Source organism: Agelaius tricolor, unplaced genomic scaffold, assembly GCF_023055355.1.
Source record: "Agelaius tricolor isolate 1412-34295 unplaced genomic scaffold, bAgeTri1.0.p SCAF_1, whole genome shotgun sequence".
NCBI classification, from domain to species: Eukaryota; Metazoa; Chordata; class Aves; order Passeriformes; family Icteridae; genus Agelaius; species Agelaius tricolor.
Window position 1 is genome coordinate 111,422,101 of NW_027269261.1, and position 20,375 is coordinate 111,442,475.

Sequence of the window (20,375 nt, forward strand, 5' to 3'; positions counted from 1 at the left end):
ATCCCACATGGTCCAACCTGACTCGTGCTGTGAGGGAGCCCCTGCCTTAGGGCACAACCCTGCACACAGCAAGTTATATTCCTTAAAATTATGTCAGTGTGGAGGAGGAGAAAGGAGCATCCTGCTGCTCCCCTGCTGATTCATACTGGAAGGAAAATAGGCCTTTCCTGGCACAGCTTTGTCCCAGGGAGGTGGAGGTAGATGAGTGCTTGCAGCCCAGCAAGGACCAGAGCAAGACCTGCCTTTGCCTTCACCCTGTAGCCATGAAGAATGCGCTGTTTGCCACTGCTCTGGAGTCTCCTGCTGGGCAGGAGCAGCCTGGCTGGCAATTTCCTGCTGGCAGGGAGCAGCTCTGATGCTCAGTGCCCTGCAGCTCTTCTAGATGTGGGCACAGCAGGCTGGGGATGCCTCAGTCAGCAGGGACACCAGGCATCCCTGATCCTGTCACCATCAGTGCTGCTGAACAGGCTGAGGCTCCACAGGAGAGCAAGTGCTTGTCCTTTAGCAGCAGGGAGGTTTGAGGGCAGAAACTGGAGGGTCTGCTGCAGGTATCATGGATTAATTGAGAAACTTGGTGGAGAGATTTGGGGCAGAGGAAATGAAGTATCCCTGTAATCAAGGAGAACTTGTCATTTTATTTATAATTGTAATAATGACTGTGATAATAAAATATAAAATCATAGGAATTATTTGGGTTGGAAAGAACCTCAAGGATCATCTTGCTCCAACCCCCTGCCTTGGGGAGGGACACCTTCAATTATCCTAAGTTACTCCAAGCCCTGTCCAACCTGATCTTGAACACTTCCAGGGATCCAGAGGCAGCCACAGCTTCTATGGGCAACCTGTGCCAGGGCCTCATCACCCTCACATGAAGGAATTTCTTCCTGATATTTAATCCAATGTAATATAGTAATATTATTGTTAGTATAGTTACATCATCATGATAATATCTACATCAATAATAGTACTGGGAAGAAGAAGAAGACTGAAGAAGAAGAAGAAGAAGAAGAAGAAGAAGAAGAAGAAGAAGAAGAAGAAGAAAAAGAAGAAGGAGAAGAAGAAAAAGAAGAAGTACTATTATCAATTGACTTCAAGGGGAAGGAGATCAGGATGAGAGCCTGGGTCAAGGGTCCATTAAAGTCAATGTGTCTACTAGAAAACCAAATTATGCCAAAAAAAGCCTTGGCACTGACACCTGATCACCTCTACAATTAAACTGTCAGTCTCTCTTAAGCTGTGGTTCAGGTCCAATGGCAAAGTCCAGAACAACTCCCAAATGGTCTGGGAGCTAGTACAGTCAGAAAATATTTTCACTTGGAAGTTTGGATGAGACCATGCTGAAATATGTCAGCTGGCCTTGGTGCCAAAGAACAGCCCCTGGCATATTTAATTTCCTAATAGACATTGAAATTAATTGAACAGTTGTCTGGTATGTCTGCAATGTGCTGTAAAATCAATGTATCCTTGGAAGGGGAAGGAAATTGGGAAGAATTTAGGGAATAATATGACTAAATGAATCATGATACAGCCGAAGAGACATTTTTCTTTGTTGTTGAAAAGGTGGGGATTGCTGGTGACTGCAAGGGATTCAAGAAAGGGAGGTTCAGCAAGGACAGGGCATAGACAAGCTGAGGACTTGTGGCAAGCAAAGTAGGTACATATTCACTGGGAAGATTGTGAGGAACTCAGAGTTTTTGGGTGAGAATGGATTCTGATGTCATGGGATGATGAAATAAGCCAGACCTCTGCCCTCTCAGGTGCACTGTTGGAGCTTTGTCACCCCCTGCAGATCTTTTTACTAATTAATACAGACAGGGAAGAGCAACATAAGCGTCAGAAAACAATGAGGAGTCTGAGGTCATACCTATTTTAAGCAAAAAAAGATATTTGAAAGATGACTTTTATTTCCACCAGTTCCCATATTTTCCCATATTATAGAAAGAAATCAACAAGATTCATGGAGCCCAGCTCCTGGCTCTGCACAGGACAGATCCAACAATCCCATCCTGTGCCTGAGAGCATTGTCCAAGCACTTTTGAACTCTGCCAGGTTTGGTGCTGTGACCACTGCCCTGGGGAGCCTGTTCAGTGCCCAGACACCCTCTGGGTGAAGAAACTTTTCCTCACATCCAACCTAGACATCTTATGGCACATTTTCATGTCATTCCCTCAGGTCCTGTCACTGGTCACCTCAAAGCAAAGATCAGTGCAGGCCCTCTTCTTCCCCTCATGAGGAAATTGTAACTGCAATGAGGTCTCCCCTCAGTCTCCTCCAGGCTGAGCAAACCAAGTGACCTCAGCCTCTCCTCTTATGACTCCCCCTCTAGGCCCTTCTTTCATTAGAAGAATGAATCTGATGAAGGGTTTAGATGTGGGATCACCAGAAGCCTTTAGAAGGAGAGAGACAGAGCAGATGCATCAGATAGGAGAGAAACATCCTCCAGATTCATTAGTGACTTCCATTAATAGCTGTAGATCGGTGGAAATGCCCCTGTTTACAGAGCCAGTGGCAAGGAGCTAAGCCAGGCCTCCTCCATAGCGCAGTCCCCAAGTTTACTGCCAGAGAAATGTCTTTTATTAAAAGTAAACAGCATCCCGCCGGAGGTCAGAGCTTTGCCGTGCTGCGTATCCCAAGGTAATACCACTTTAAGCTCCACATAAACTCTTAAACAGTTTCTATCCTAAAACCAGACCGTAGGTGGTACAGTTTTTTACGATATGTTATAATAGTGCAATAAATCTGTTAGCTTAAAATCGAATCTCCGTGGCCTTTTAGAGAAATCATCATTAAATGCAAGGCCCTGTTAATGATGCCATCCCAGTGAAATTGTTTAATCTGCTAGGGGGGTGGAAGGTCACCAAATGAATTTTTTATAATACATCAACTTGACACGCAATAGGGAAAACTGTAATAGATAAAAGCAAAGGAAAAGGGCACTGTCTTCTTCTGATAGGTCAATAGCAGCCAAGAGAGTCACTCATCCACTTTTCCTTCACTACCGTGCTCCTTTTCCATTTAATATGGACACCCAATTAATACCTCAGCACCATAGACAACCTCATTTTAGGTGAATTATAGCAATTTCTTCCCCCTTCTCCGAAATGAAAGTGATCACAATACATCATAGCATTGTGCGAATTAACGTTAATTGATTCGAGTTACCAAGCATTGATGGGCCACTTCTATAATCTGGTCCTTATTGGGAGCTGGAAGGGATGGAGGGAAGATTAGATTGCATCCCCCGTTGCTTTGACGACGGCGGTCACCTGATGGCTTGTTAGACAGTTGTACGCTTCTATTGCCGGCCCCAGTGGGGTCGTCAGTAAACTGGAGTGATGTCCAAACATCATTACACGCTGCTCCGATATTAAAGCAAAGGGATTAGCACCTTATTGCAGGCAACCTGGATTTGTCATTGTGCTGTCGTTATCCAATTTCCAGATGATAATGTGACTGTGGCCTGCGGGCACGAGGTCCTACAGCCAAACCAAGGTGCCTGTGTATGTACACATATATATATCTCTCTGTATCTATATATGTAATTTTTTTAAAATACATATACACACACACACTCTCACATACATATATACACATGCACACTACCCCACAAACACCCAGCACCCCGAGCCATTTAACCCTTTGCTCACCAGATCCCTGCTAACAAAACATGTGGAAGAATTTTTCCCCCCTTTCCCATCAGATGAGCAGCGGAGGCCAAGAGCGCAGTGCGACAGCAGAGCGGGCTGGCCTGGGAGCTGACACGGCCGTCACTCACTCGAATGTCACAGCAGACAAGCTCTGCTGATAGAGGTGACACCACTCATATGTTAAATAAGGAGGAGTGGGGACAGGATTGGTCCCTTGGAGACGTGGCCAGCAGCTCCTCTCTGCTGGAGCCTGTTTGTGTAAATCATCGCTTATGTCACAGGTCCCGTTAGTTGTTAGGAGAGGAAATAAATTCATGTGTGACACGAGCAAGGCAGGTTTTGTTTGACAGCACTGAAGTACCAGTGCTGGGGTCAGATCTCTTTACAGTGCTTGAGAAGCATGGCAGGGACACTGCTGGATCTCCTGCATCTATCTGGATAACGTTAACTTCTGAGGGAGCAATGAAATAGGGAATAGCTTCCCTTGAACTGATCCTCTTCATTTTTAACTGAGATGTATTAACACAAACCCTTCCGTTTCAAAGACCAAGACTGGTGTGGGAGATATGTGGCAATTTATTTCTCCTTCTTCCCATAGATGCAAAGTCTTGTGCTCCTTTTCCCAAATCTCTTCTACCCTCTCCACCTTCCTCTTCCTCTGCTTTCCCCTGCTCTCCTTTCACCTTTCCTGCCTCCTGCTCCTTTCCTGCAGAGGAGCCAGCTGAGTTTTGGAAGGCCATTGTCAGAGCAAGCAACCAAAGCTATGTGGGGGGTAGGACTCCTAATTGCCTGAATCTCGCAATTCACACCTGCCACCTTTGAGTGGGAATGACAAATTATTGGATACGTTCAACATGTACACTAGATACTAACAGAAATTTAGTTTGAAATTTAAGGCTTAGAGGTGAAATGTGTCTTGGTGATAGACCCTCTCAACCCTACACTGTCAGAAGGGATCCTGCCCAGCAGAGCAGTGGTGAAAAACTGCTATTGGATTTATCTACTATTATTGGAGAGGCAATGTGAAGATCCATGGAAGGTAGTTTGGAGATTTGTTGGAAAACTTGCAAGGGAAATGCTGGCTTCGCACAAGGCTCATATACGAAGGGCTGCTTTTGGTATTTTCCCCTTCAAAACCAAACAGTCTTATGGACACACATCATATTTTGTGCTTGTTTGGAAGAGTCTGAATGAAAAACATTTACCCTTAAGCTGCAGTTCAATTACTCTATTGACCATGGACTCAGGTCAAAAGATGCCTCCTTAGTTTTTCTTCCTTTATTTAAATATGAAGGAAAAAAAAATTAAACCAGTAGATCTGGGGCCTAATCTCTCCATAATTAAAGACTTTTTGTAGCATCATCATCCCTGGATTGACTGGGCCTTCTTTACACTGACAATTCAGTTTTGATGCCCAATTTCAATTCTACCAGAAGCAATAGATTTGTAACAAACTAAAATTCCACTATTGTTCAGACAGATAAATATTCTATTGACACAGAATCCCTTCACATAAACTCTTTTTACATCTATTGTCACCACCTTCACTGTGGGAAGATGTGTCTGAGTCTCGAAGGTCCCAATGACCACCCACCTCTTCTGGCTCATCCCACAACAAAGTTTCCCACTAGGAAAAGAATTATGAATTGACAATAAAAATTTCATCCTGATTCCAAAAGCACAACTTTTGATCAGGCAGTTTTATTTGACGTAACACTTTTCGTTCAAGTTTTAACCTCCACTTCATACTCATGTTATTCCTTATCCCATCATGCCCATAAAGAACCATTACAGAACCAGAATTTCCTCTGATGGAAAACCTTCTAGGTTTTTCATGTGGAATTTCCTACCTTTTTAGGTAGACTGTAAAAGAGATGTTGGCCACCTCAACTATCCCCACACTACTAAGTAAATAAATTTTAAAAATAAATAAATAAAATTAATAATATAATTTTGCCCATGTGTGGAAAAAAATATAGAAAATAGTCTTGAATGGAAATGTGAAATGTTCTCTTTCCAGTTCTATTGCAAGGCTATTCCAGTTTATTATCTGAGGAGGAACCTGCTTCTATTTTTAAATGCAAATTTACCTCTCAATGCCTTATATGCTTTTGTTCCTGGGCTGTCATTGTCCATTACTATCAAGAGATTCCTCACTGTTATTTACTCTTGCAACATATTTTCACAGATAGAATGATATCTTTCAGATTTGCTTTGCCAAGTTAAACAAACTCTTTACTAAATGGTTTTATGATTCTCTTCCTTATTTCTTAAAATAAACTCAGTTTCCATGATCATCTTAAATGTCCTTCCTTTTACTTACTTGAACTGAATTTGTCCTTTTTTGTACATTGGCTGTGACTGGCATATTCTACATAAGAATATGCCCCCTACACTGAATATCTAACCTGAATCTAACCCTGTGAAAATCTAATTTAAAATTAAATAAATTTAAATTAAAGGAGATTTTAAGCTTACTTTAAGCTCCTGAGTATCATCACTTCCACACCTTCACTTGAGGAGTGTAGCAAATAAAACTTTGAAATAACCTCAGGTGCTGCAATATCTGCAGTTCTTGACATGGAGAATTTTAGCATCCTGCCTTTGCCTGCTCACTGGAGGAAAAACTTGTATACTTATGCAGGAAAAGAGCTGTCAAGTCTTTTTTTATAAAATCCTGTGCAATTCCACAGAGCAGCCTACCTGAAATCTTCACAAAAGTTACCAAATCCAAGAACTTTGGGGTTAGGAGGGGTCAGAATTCATCTAGTTTGAACTCCACCCCTGCTGCCTGCATATGTGCCACGTGACACAGGGAATTAGTTGCAATATCTCATTTAGTGCTCTGCATGGGAATTGCTGTTGGAATGAGCCATTCCTTGATAATTTGCTTCCCTTTTATTCCTTGCTGTGAGCCTCAAATTTCCTGCACAAGCACCATTTTCATATGCTACCTCAAACATAACTCTAAACAAAAAAAAAATTTCAGTTTGTGTTCAGTTAAAGGTCAATTAATAAGGAGCAAAGCACCCTGAAGTAGAGTGGGGATAGGGACTAAATGGCTTCTGGACAACTGCCCAGAATTACATTTCTGATTTTGTATAAAGGTACCTGCACAAAGATGCACAATATATTTATCGTTGTGCTTCCTGTTCTTTCCTATTTATACTGATATTAGGAAGATTTTGCAAACCAGGGATTTCTATCTGTAAATACATCACAGTATCTATTATACACAGGCATTTTACTGGAAGATAAACTGTGTGATAGACATCTCTGACTCTCCAGCTGTGCAAGACTAAAGCAGTCACAGCAACCACCTCTGTCTTCTCTTGACAAATTTATGAGCCATGCTTGAAGTGACCCTAACAAAGGAGTTAAATTAAAATCATGTATAAAAGCACTCCAAATCATAACAGACAAGCCATATTTTTTAAAGGCTTGGCAGTGTGATATACGGACCTACTGACTCATACCTTACCCCAGCAGGGTTTCCAAGGCTCCCCTTCAGCCTCACTGTCCTGGCTGCAAATAAGCCTCCAGACTGTGCTGATTAAAGATCTTTTTGTACTTGTTGTTGTGTTACAAAACCATAAAATCATTAAGGTTGGGAAATACCTCTAAATCCCTAATACTATTTAGTCCAGCCATTAACCCAGCACCACTGTGTTCACCTCCAAACCATGTCCCCAAATGTCCCATTCATTCACCTCTTGAACACTTCCAGGGGTGGTGACTCCATCCCTGCCCTGGGCAGCCTGTCCCAATGCCTGACCACTCATTTAGTGAAAGATATTTTTTTTCCCTAATATCCAACATAAACCTCCCCTGGTGCAACTTGAAGGAGAAAGATTTTCTCTTATCCTGTTACCTGTTACCTGGGAGAAGAGACCAACCCTCCCCTGGCTCCAACCTCCTTTCAGAGAGTCTTTGAGAATGATAGTGATGCAGGACAATTCACTGCTCTGAAAGCCCAAGGAGATGGGCCTGGCAGGAGTGCAGGTTCTGTGTATTTCTGATGGTCCAACTGGGTTTTGCATGACTCAGGTGTGAAAATATTCCTCTTTTCCTCCCACAGAAAAATAAACTGGAATACTTTGTCTGACTTGTAATCCCAGCCCCATTATCTGTGCCTGTGCCAGCATGTGCTGCTTAAATGGAGACGGATAGACACTGGGGACAGTACATGTCCCAACAGGAAAACCCTGATTTCATTTCACAGGTTATCTGTGGCTTTATTGCATCGGAAATGTCAGCCATGAGTAATTCCAGAAAAGCTATGACTGATGGGGAGCAATAAATAACAGTGCAGAGGAGCCCAGGCAGCTGAGGGTGGGTGAGTTCTGAGCCAGACCTATGATCTGGTGATGTGAGTGTTCTCTTCAATAAAGATCCCAGGGCTTCCCATAATTGGGAAAGTGAATCCAAGGCTTTAGGCTAGCACTGCTCTTGTGTCTGTAGTAAAACAGCCTCCATCCTAGGGAATTCTCCTGGTCCTTGCTGCTCGGAATCTTTTCACAGAGTGTGCACAGACAGGAAGACAAAACACAGCTGGGAGAGCAGTTCCCAGTGTGGAGATGTCATTTCTGCCTGAAAAAAGGCAGCCTCGAGGTTTCCTTGCTGGCACACAGAAGATGGTGCTTCCCTCCTTAGAATGGTCTCTTGGGATCATGTAAATCATGGAATGCTTTGGGCTAGAAGGGATCTTAAAGATGATCCAGTTCCACCCCCTTCCATGGGCAGGGACACCTTCCACCATCCCAGGCTGCTCCAAGCCCCATCCAGCCTGGCCTAGAACACAGACAGGGATCCAGGGGCAGCCTCATCTTCTCTGGGAAACCTGTGCCAGGGCCTCAGCACCTGCTGTAAAATTTCCCACATTATTTTTCTGCTGTCCCATTTTGCAGTGTCCTCCAGTTAACACAAACAGCCCCACTCATAACAGTGATGTTGGTTCAGCTGATCCAAAATACACTATAACTTCAGAATTGTCCCTGATTTATGATCTGATCTTGCACTTAATAATTCCTCATTGGACTTAATGCAGCACCACGATAAAACCAGCAAAACCCCAAAACCAAAAGCACAAGAGCAAAGCAAAGCAAAGCAAAGCAAAACAAAACAAAACAAAACTAAACAACCCACCCAATCCAAAAGAAAACAAAAATAAAACCCTGCCCCCTAAAAAACCAAAACCCCAAACAAACAAAAAAACCACCTACAGCTGAAACCAACAAACCAAAACCAAAACAACAAAACAAAGATTCCTACAGTCACCGACCCTTGTCCTCCTTCTGGCTGCTTTTCCACCACAAACCACACAGGGTCTACTAGAAAAGTTAAGCATGTGAACAGAATTTGTATCACTGCTAGACATCAGGATGGTCCATGGGTCAGCAGTAAATGGGAGAGGATGTGGTATTAATTTCAGAAGGTAAGTCTTAGACAAATCCAATTTCTTTCTTGCATATATGGAATATACTTATACTTGGATAAGCCTCAGTAGTGCACAACATCAAAAAATAACATTATGCAATATCAAGAGAGTACACAATAAGATGGCCAAACATCAAATCCTATGTCCCCTATTAAAAACAGATGGGATATTACCTTTTTCATATTACCCATATGCTTTTAATACAGTTTCAGGATCTGATGCTGAAATACACTGCTGTCTGCTCCCATCCCAGCCCTGCTCTTCACAGCCTCCTCTGCAGATAAGGGCTGACATCTGGGCTGTGCAAATAGTGTCTGTAAGATGCTGAAAAGAGCAAGACAGGGACAGAGGAAGGAGGGAGAGAAAGGGTTTTTTGTTGCTGTGGAGAAGAGGGGAAAAAAGACCTTCAAAAAGTGAGCCTTGGTATTGAATACCAATAAAATTTAGTATGTACAGAACTGACCAAGAACTCTTCAACTGGCAGAGCTCAAAAGGGAGCTCCAGGGGGAAATTATTGTAAAGCAAAGGAGTATCCTGTGTTCTTCCTTCAAAATGAGATGCAGGTCTGTTGCTGTATCTGCATGGAGATACAAATATAAAGCCACCACTGATAAAATGCATGGAATTTTTTGTGGGCTGATAAATTACCAACAGAAAAGTCAAACATAGGGACCCAGATCATGTGGGATGTAGGATCTGGGCAAACAGAGGGCACGGGGTTCTGGAAAGTCAGAACTGAAAAGGAATTAAAGAATACAGTGAGCAAACAGAAGACCATGAGCTCTCCTGTTTCTGTGGGAGAATGGGCTAATGGAATCATTGAATTGTGCCAGTAGAAAATGGGATTTAATATCACTGTTGCATTTGTCACTGATTCCATACAACCATAGAATACCAGGTTGGGAGGGACCTCAATGATCCTGTGGTCCAACCTTTCTTGAAAAAATCATGGCCTAGTCAATGTGGCCCAGCACCCTGTGCAGCTAAATCTTAAAAATGTCTAAAGCTGCGGAATCTGCCAAGAAGGAAACCTTGACTTTTAGTCATGCCCACTTCCAATTCAGAAAACAGAGATAGAGAAAGAAAGAAACACCCACCAGAACTCAAACCTTTTGATTTTTTTTCCAAAGCAGAGAGTGAGGTGATTTGATTACTTTGAAGATATCTGGAGGAGGAGGGGGAAGAATCAATGCCCAGAAAGTTACTGATGTAAAAGTGGAGGAAAGAAACCAGGTGCTCTCATGGGAATCTGGAGGTAGAGGCTGACAACAGGAAATGGACAAGTATTTGTGACAGAAAGAACAGGAATAGGATCCAACACCTGGGCACATGTTCAGGTAATACTGGATGTGTCCAGCTTCTGTACCATCAAGACCAAATGGATTTCTAGAATTTTAGGTAAAAATAAGAGTCAACACTAGGCATCAAGGGGAAGAATAGTGGCTTGTATCCTGCAGGATATTGAAGTAAAAGATTAAACAGATTTTTGTGGTCTTAAATTTTAAAAGTATATGAATAAATGTTTTAGATCTTCAAGATAGTTAAGGCAACAAGCCATCTTCAATAATGCTGTCACATCAATTTATAAACATTTGTAGATTTAATTGGTTAGAGTTTAAGAGCTATGATAGCCTGAATTAACCCAATTCTCCATAGTTTCAAGGCAGACTTCCAGGAACTCTGTTCCTCATTTAAGGCACCACTGACATCTCTGCATTCCAGAGATTAATGAGCACCAACAGAAAAACATGGTTAATTGATGCTTGGGAATCCAGCTAGAATTTGGGCACAGCTCTGACATCACAGAATCATGGAATGGTCTGGTTTGGAAGGGATCTTACAGGTGATTGTGTTCCACCCCTGCCATGGGGGGATACCTTCCAAAAATCCAGGTTGCTCCAAGCCTTGTCCAACTCAGCCTTGGACACTTCCAGGGATGGGGCAGCCACAGCTTCTCTGGGCAAGTCATGGAAACTTTATAACATGTTTCAACATGGTTAGTCATATTTCAGTCAAGGGAGAACTTAGTAAGTACATCAAGTGGATAAAGTACCTCACTACACTTAAATCAGTATCTGGTGATGATACATCTGCTACTTACCTACTGTTACCTTCTCTTGGGGACAGCAAAGCTGACTGAGTCACCATTAAGGTGTCAACTGGCAAGCCAAGGCCACTCTGGAGGTCTCCAGTCTGATGAGCATTGATAATTGTTCTGGCTAAACTCTTTAGGCTGTCACTTGTCAACTCATTTCTTGGATGACCTGGAAGATCACCAAGCTCAATGACCAGCACTCTGGATGGACCAGCCCCATCAGGTGGATGCAGAGCCCGGGTGCTCCCTGGTCGTGTCCCCTCTTCCTGTGGGCTGTATCTGCTCTGAAAGGCTGTGCAAAATGCCATGTTAGGGCAGTGATATCTCTTTTTGCTGGCATTGGCTGAGATTACCTGCAAAGTGCTTTCACTTCCCAGCACATTATAGACCACTCTGACTTGGTCATGACCAATCTTCAAGAAATCAGCCAATCGATGTATTATGGTTTCCTCACCCTCTTCCCCAGCAGCCTCAGTTACAGTGAAAGCCACAAGAAGGGAAAGGCCAGCAACTATTTCCACAGGTTCCTTCTCATGGAGGAGAACATGGAGAAGGTTGTCCTCAAAGCTGAAGTAGTTGGCCCCTGCCCCTGAGTTCAGTGAAAAAGAAGATGGTGTTGGAGAGACATAATTCCCTTGGATGAAAACACGAAGGCTGAGTGGTTCAGTGAAGAATATGGCAAGGGGCAGCCTGGTTGTGTTTTGGCCACTGAGAAGGTAGAGTCTGAAAGCCAGAGGTGCCAGGTCTGGGAAGCAAACTGTGGTGAGTTTGGTGGAGGGCAGAACAGAGAAGAAAGCAGAATGATGCTCTGCAGCGTGACACAAAGAATGCGAGGTCTCATCAGTGAAGGTGTCCATAAAGCTTCCAGTCATTGTAACCACTGGGAACAGTCTCTGGCTGTCCACACTGGAATCCAAGTTTTCTAAGATGACAAGTGCATGATCTGTCTGTTTGCAGAAGTAGCCTTGTGCTGAGGGCTTGAAGAGGCACTTACTGTCATCTCTGTAAATTCCTGGAAGAAAATAAAGGGAGATGGGGAAAAAACTGAACTGCTTCAGACACAATCTCAATTTTTTTAATAGGTCCTTATTTTCCCATTCCCAATTAAAAGTCACTTTGTCTGTGTTAAAATTTTGCATAGTTTTAAGAGAAGCCTGGACACTGAGAGATATTAAATAGGTAGAAACTGCATCTACCTCTAGATGTCCTGGAATTGAAGACTGTTGAGGACTGAAAACAAATGACAGAGAAGCAACACATGCACCTACCTTGTTATTTCTACATATAAAACTACAGTGTCCATTGAAAGAGTATACATGCAAGACAGACTTTTTGTCTGACCCAGCACTTTGTCCCTATGTCCTTGTACCCTCTACATTTTTCCTGGTCCCAAGCCTGTAGCAGAGTGATGAATCTGGACATGACTGCAAGTCTTTGCCATGATAATTTAACCCTACAGAATGCTGTCTCGTCCCACTCACAGAGACTGCACTTCAAACAGAAAACATTAGAAAGGACCAGAACATCATTAATCTACTCCAGTGATGAACCACCTCATCAAGTGAGAAGCTGGAAGAAACCATCAGATTCAGATACCTACAAATATAGGAGACTCTCACACGTGTTCCAAATGTCCAAACTCCCACTGCAGTCAGCTGAGATCTGGAATTTCAACCATTTGCTCACAGGCAGGTGTCTAGATATGTTTGGTATATTTTGAGGTACCTGAGATATGTGACACAGGGTCTATAGAAGACATGTGCTTTGCAAGGACACTCCACAGAACCAGAAATTACACTAAACACACATTTGTGTAACTGACACACACTCAGTTCCCCAGCCATCTATTCAAAGCAGTTTAAAACCAATGAAATTCATGCTAAAATACTTCTGTTTAGTCATCTGGATTGGTTTTTAAAATCCTATAATTTTATTGACCACAGGTGGGATCCTGTCACTTAAACACAAGTGCAGAGTGTCACATGGACTTCTTTTGGCAGCTGCAACATCTGTAGGTGTAACACACAATGAATGCAAAAGGAGTGCAAAAGCCGCTTTACATAACACTTTGTTCTTTCAAAACAAGGGTGGAGATTGTTGCTCGTATCTCAGGATTTCCCACTGAATGCCCTCCCAAGTGCCTCTGCAGACAAGTCAAGAGGATCCTTTTATGGAAGGCTCTAGAGAGAAGAGATGTAATCCACACAGTCTTCTGAGTTAGAATCATAGACTCACAGAATGATTTGGGTTGTAAGGTGGGACTTCATCTAGTTCCAACCCTCCTGCAAAGGACCACCTTCCACTAGACAAGGTTGCACAGGCCCCCACCCTTCCTGTCCCTGAACACTTCCAGGGATGGGGAATCCACAGCTTCTCTGGGCAACCAATGCCTCAACATCCTCACAGTAAAGAATTTCTCTGCAGTATCAAATTTAACCCTACCCCTGTTACTTTGATGCCCTTCCCCCTTATGCTGCCACTCCATACCTATGTCAGAAGTCCTGAATGGTGCTATAAGTTTACAGTGTGCTCCATCTGACTATATACAGGTCTCTGCTTTAAGATGAGAGAAATTGTGCCTCAGGCTGTAATGATGAGATCACCACTGATTATAAAGAGAGAATAAAAGTAAATGAGTTCAGATACCGGCACCAAAAACATAAACATTTCTGCCTGGAGCATCTTAGAAAAAAGATGTAGGTTTCTGTTTTTCCTTCCTCTCTTCAAAATAAAATCAAAGGAGGAATTTGCTGCTGTAGTCAGCTAGAATTCTCCTTCCCTCACCTAGCCTGCTCCTTCCTTAGTCAGCTGTGCTCACAAACGTGTTGGGCAAAGCATGGCCAATGTCCAAACCAACTTTGTGCTCCTCATTCAGCACATGGGGACATGCATTCAGTTCACATAAAAAATAAGGGACAGCAACATCCTTGAGAGTCACAAACTTCTGGATGAATAAGAAGACATTGGGGCAAAAGGATGTCCCTTATCAAGGAAAAATTATGTGAAAATTTCTGCTAGATAAAAGTAACAGACTCCTAAAAAAGAAATTAACTATGAGAATTGTTGGATGGGCTCTGAGCAACATGGTGCAGTGGAAGGTGTCCCTGCCTACCTGGGGATGATCTTTAATGTTACTTCCAACCCAAGCCATTCCTTTGATTCTATAATTCTGGGCTCTGCCTTTAGTTACATCTCAAAGCCCAGATCCTGTGGGTTCTCACCTACTATGTATTTCCAGGGGAATCATCATGTGCAGCCCGTAGTCTGTGAACATTCCCCAGAATGAGCTCTCCCTCTGCACGTCCCTGAGGGAAGCAGTGGAATTACATAAATGTTGAGCTCTGCTCAGGGAGGATGTCCAAATGAGATGGGACCTGTACAAACCCCTCTATTTTTAGACACCAGCTTACAAATTTGCTTCCATTTTCTTGCTTTTCCCTGGTTTTTTTTGCTTTTCAGTGTAAGTATTTTGCTGTTGTATTTTGCTGTCAGTTTGTGCTGGAGGCAAAAAGAGAGTGAGGGACAGCTCTGTTCAGAACAGAAGTGGAAATGCTGTGCTCAGAGACATTGGAATTGTCCTGGAGCGCTGGGAGGACGCGCTGTGCCGCCAGCAGCCTGCCCACAAAGGCTGACACATCTCATCCACGGCTCTCCTGGAAACACCCCATCTCCCCCTGGTGACATTTCTCATGTCTACAAATGGGATTTGATGATATTTCATGAGTCCTCAGAACTTTCCTTAGCCCCGCCTGCCTTGCAAAGGGGGCTGGCTTGGTTTCCTGCACACACTCACACCCGTGCACACACACGCATCACTGCTTGTCTTCTTCCAAATGGCCTTATCTGCCAGTCACAATTTCTGCAGCCTGCAATTTCGATCACTTTTAAATGAAACCCATGCTGGCCTTAGTAATCATAATGTCATTTACAATTTACCACAAAACACGTTTATTCGGTTAGTAGCACAGTGGAGAAAGAGAACTCCATATGAACTCGCCACTGAAGCCCTAATCTGATTATTTCCTCATGAAAATCCAAGCAGGGGTGCTTGTAAGAGGGGGTCTGAGAGGAGAAGAAAAAAGTGAGTCCTGGCCACAGCTGACTCTGATAATCAATGAGAACAGATAAGTGACGCGGCGTGTCACGGCCAGCAGCTAATCTGCCCCAGGGCTTTCCTCTAAAAAAGGCCAGAGTGGACAGGACTTAATAAATACTGAGTGACCACTGAATATTGAGCTGACATGTGCTATTTACATTGGTGATGAACAATAGCAGTGATAAATTCCAGAAGCATCCCCCCCGCCATGGGTGAAATTGGATTACACAGGTTCTATTTGTATGTGTTTGCACACACACACTCGTGTGTGTGAGAGAGGGAGAAAAAAATGGGGAAAAAGAGTCAACCGTAGTCCTTAGACATGTGTGGGAAATTTGAAGATACTCATATATTGCTGAACTTCACACTGGGATCTTGTGTACCCGAGCAGAGGAAGGGGACACATGTTCTTTGGGCTCGTGAATTCACCTGTTTGTCCTGCTCCACACAAGAAGAGAGAGAAATGATACATGGAATGTGTGTGTGTGCTCACCCTCTGCAGATAATTCCTCCACCTCAGTGAGCAGACTTTGCTTTCTGCAGGTTCCACCCATCATCGAGGCAAATTTATTATTTATTTATATACATAAACACACCAGCACATATATCTAGATGAGATTTTAGCACTCAGGTTGCTTCTAGGGCTCCTGACAAATATTAACTTTGTGTCAATATTTGTCCTTCCTGTCGTGAAATGAGGATTTTCCACCTCATTTCACATTTGAAAAGAATAATGCGCCGAGGGGGCCCTCTTTGCTTAGGGAAAAAACCTCCACCACTGCCACCATCACCACATCATATCCTTTATTTAGAAAAATGGAGAGAGGTGGAAGGAAAGAAGAGCATTTTTTAAAATAGATGTTCTGACTTAAAGGCACATAGAGTCCTATACAAGTCTCCTGGCTTTTTTCTTGTTCCCCAATGCCAAATAAATAAAATAAAATAAATTCTACATTTAAAATTGAATGAAATACATCAACATTAATGATTTTCCCCTTCAGGTTAACACCACCATTTGCTTCAATAATTTTTACCCATTTCGTGATAGATTCCACAATTCATGGTAAAAGGAAAAATAGAGTCTCTTTCTGACAAAAACAAAAGGCAATGTCAGTTTTTTATCAAAATAAAATAAATCTCCCACAATTTTCTTCCCATCTGACTGCATTTGCCCGTCAGTTATTTCTAATTTAACTACAATTATAGCTACAAAAATATAAAAGCAAGGAGGGGAGGAAGGGGGAGGGGAGAGATAAATGGGACACTGTTTAGAAATTGCGATTCATTGGCCTTGGGCTGGCCAGCACATATCTTTGCTGAGAGGGAAATATTCATCAGCATTAACTGTTCCTTTTGACCTGCTGACATTCAAATGGGAAATAAAGGGGGGAAAAAAAAGGGCCCAGGAATAGCACCTTGGAAATCCAGAAAAGGTAAATTATTCTGAGTTCAGTTGCAGAGGAAGGTACAGTGGTACAAATGTTTCTCATGTGTTTGTGTACAAATGTGCTGGTTTTTGGTTCAGGCAGAGTTAATTTTCTTTGCAGTAGCTGTTTTGGGCTGTGTTTTGGATTTGTGCTGAAAATGGTGTTAACAGCACAGAGATATTTTCATTATTGCTGAGAGGGGCTTGCATGGAGTTGAAGATTTTTCTACTCCTCACCCCACCAGTGATTGGGCTGGGGGTGCACACGGATTTGGGAGGGGACACAGCCAGGACAGGTCACCCCAGGTGACCCATGGTATATCCCAGACCATGTGGGTTCATGCTTAGCATATAAAGCTGGGATAAGAAGAAGGAAGGGGAGAACACTTGGAGTGATGGCATGCATTTTCCCAAATCACTGCAACCTGAGATGGAGTCCCACTGGAGTGGCTGAACACCTCCCTGCCCATGGGAAGTGGTGAATGAATTATTTGTTTTGCTTTGCTTGCTTACAGGACTTTTACTTCCCCTGTTTAAAGGTCTTTATCTCAACCCCCAAGTTTTCTCCCTTCTACACTTCCAGTTCTCTCTCCCATCCCACCAGGGCTGAGTGACTGAGGGGCTCTGTGAGGCTGAGTTGCCAGCTGGGGTTAAATCATGGGAACACAGCCACACATAAATATGTACTCATAGCAGGGACCATGTAAATAAAAATAGAGTGACTGCTTTAGGCTGTTAATTCTTTCTTTTAAAGTAAATTATTTTGGAAGGAAATGAGTCTCATAACATCACTCTGTGTGGGGGTTTTATACTCTCCTGTTTATCGTTCTTCTATAAAAACTTTGACCCCCCCCAAGCCAATTTTAGCCACATTTTTGGACTCAAAAATACTATATTCTTTCAAGATTTGTAAAAGTAGATGCCCAAGAAGAGAAAAGACAGTTACTGGTGCTTCCTTTGAACGAAGCTCTGTAGTAAAACTCTCTTCATACACATCCTGAGATCTGCATTCACCCTTCCCTTTCACATGCAAATCCAAAGAAAAACAGGTGAATACATGATATAATACATGAAATATTTGCTCTTGTATGCATTGTGTGCATGCTCTGATATGGCCACACATATTGAAACCACTTATTCTCTGTAAAATCAAGTGTTGTTTGCCACTTTCATGCAGTTATACATTTTTATGTTTGCATCAACACTTCAGAGCTCTCCATGCTTGAAATGGAAGGCACACGTTACAGATGACAATATATCTGTCCCAGTCATGAACAAAAAATTACAGTTTTACAGTTCCCAGAGACTATAATATACTAATTCATTCTTGACCTCAAAGCATCAGTTTTAAAAAGAGAGACCAGCAAATCTCTGAGGTCAGAATGCTCTCCAGCAGGGATCAAAAACAGTATGGGAACCAAGCATTTGTATAGCAATGTTCACCCAAAATGCTCCTCAAGCTTTCACTGATTTACAGGTCAGGAACCTCTTGAGTCAGAGAGATCATTGTTGGTCTTTGTATTTGAGGGAAAACACCAAATCTGTCTTACAAACCCATGAAAAGTTGGGGAGGAGAATAATAACCCAGCCAGGAGAAAATATCTTGATCCCTCTCAAAGGGGGTGGGTGAGTAAATCTGGAAGGTCCCTTTAGTGAGGTTGCCCAGACCAGGTTGGATAAGGGAATTTTCCTTATAATTCCACAAATCTTCTGGATTACAAGGTGTCACACTTGGAAATACTTGTGTCCAGAAGAATCAGCAGGAACTGAGCTTCTAGAGTGTTTTATCCATCAAAACTTATCAAATAATCACTGCCAAGTCAGGTTCTAGTCCCTGAGGCCAGCTGGCATAGCACTTCCATAGTATTAAAGCCGTGGACCCTCCAGAAGACAGTGATCACCTCCAAGCTTCATTTTTGAACTGGCTCCTGACTCATGATAATTTTTGGAAAGCACCCAGGAGTTATTTTGGGCACTTCTGCATTGGCTGGGACAAAAGTGGGTTTGGAGTTGTACTCTTGGTGTGATAGGAAGCTCCTGTGCCCATACACCAGTGCTGCTGGACTGGGTAAAGACCCATTCCTGCAACTGTCAGCACTGGCCCAGAGCAGCTTGTCCATAATTTTATTAAATCAGAAAGACAGAATTGGGAAGGATTTCTTTTTCTGCATTATGATTAATGATTTGGGAACTTTGGTCATTTTAGTGATCCTGAAAACACAAAGGTCCCCATAATGCTTATTTCAGGAACAAATCCAATGCAGTGACAAAAGCGTTACCAGATATTTTATTGTGCACGGAGTCAAAAATGGTTAAACAGCCCAGACTGGAGCTTTTAGATGATCTCATGAAGCAGGGAAGACAAACAAACTATTCTCTCAAACCTCTTGAAGTGATTAACCACCATCCAAAAAGCCATATCTGTGTAAGATGGGTCCTGTCTCCCAGGAAAGACAAATAAAAATACAAAGAGAAACATCTTTTCATCCCTATTATTTCACCTTTGAAAAACATGCTGTTCCACAGGTATCAGTTCTTTTCTAGTGCCACTACCAAAGCTTTTCCCATTTTTATCCCCTTGAAGATAATCCTGATTTCCTTTAGGTGTTTTTAAGAGGATTTTTCTCTTCTCTTGACCAGCAACCTCACTGACTGAAGCTTTAGTCACAGCAATACCTGTGGCTCAAAACAAAGATGAGGGGCATCAAACAGCAGAGCTTTTGCCAACACAATTCCAGTCACCATCTCTCTGGTCTAAGAATGATAAAACTACCACCACCACCACCACCTGAAAGCAGAACAGCAGTTTTGTCAGATGCCAGAGCTAAAAATGAATGTGGCTGTGCCACGCACTGCTCTGAGCTGTGGATATAATGAGTTTTGGATGGGAAGTCCCGGACACAATAAATCTGTGCCATATGTGACCATTTCCTGTGTCAGTTCCTTTCTCATAACCAGTGGAGGCTTCTCCCTCCCCCTCACTTTCCCTTTCATGACCCCACACCAGGGCTCTGAAATCTTTCAGGGTTGCTTTTGGGCCCCAGGCCTTTCCACAGCAGTTGCATAAATAAATGAGTTTGACAGCAAACATCATAATGGTTACGGTAATTTGTGCTCCACACAAGTGCTTGTGCTACTCGCAGGAGAAACAGGGGAGGAAAGAGCTTGTTTTGTTACCACAGACAAAAGTATGTTCTCTGACAAGTGGTGAAAGAATTAGTCAAATAAACTTGAACTCTATTCAGACCATCGCTGATATGGATGGGGAGGTTCTCAGCTTTGCTCTCCCTCCTTGGCCTGCAGTCACTGCAAAGACAAATCATCCTTTTCTTCTGCAAAAATAAAGTTAGGGCATAAAATGAACTGCCTCAAAATAAAATTTTCAGGGAACTCCACTTTACTGCTATTATTATTATCATTTCTTCCCAATGAGAACAGTTCTTTGGTCCTGGGAACGTACTCACAAAGAGACTGAGTGATTTTCCACTAGAAGCAGGCTAGAAGGAAAATGCCAAATACCTGCAGGTTCTGGAAATATTTGGGTTACATATAAGCTTTAAAATGACAATAATTTCTTTAAGAAATAGGTTGAGAGGGCAGAACAGAAGCTTTCATTTGTTCTATTTTCTCCTTTTTTCATTGACAAATAACACATTCTGACTAAATACCAAAAT

At 42.6% G+C, this 20,375-nt stretch overlaps 1 protein-coding gene across 1 annotated transcript in view; it reads right to left on the minus strand.

The window, feature by feature from the left end:
• Nucleotides 1-20,375, minus strand: part of PKHD1 (PKHD1 ciliary IPT domain containing fibrocystin/polyductin) — a 238,727-nt gene that overhangs the window by 16,618 nt on the left and 201,734 nt on the right. The window contains exon 59 of the mRNA XM_071447449.1: nucleotides 11,186-12,191. Within this exon, the coding sequence (XP_071303550.1) occupies nucleotides 11,186-12,191 (1,006 nt within the window). The remainder of the gene's footprint in view (nucleotides 1-11,185; nucleotides 12,192-20,375) is intronic.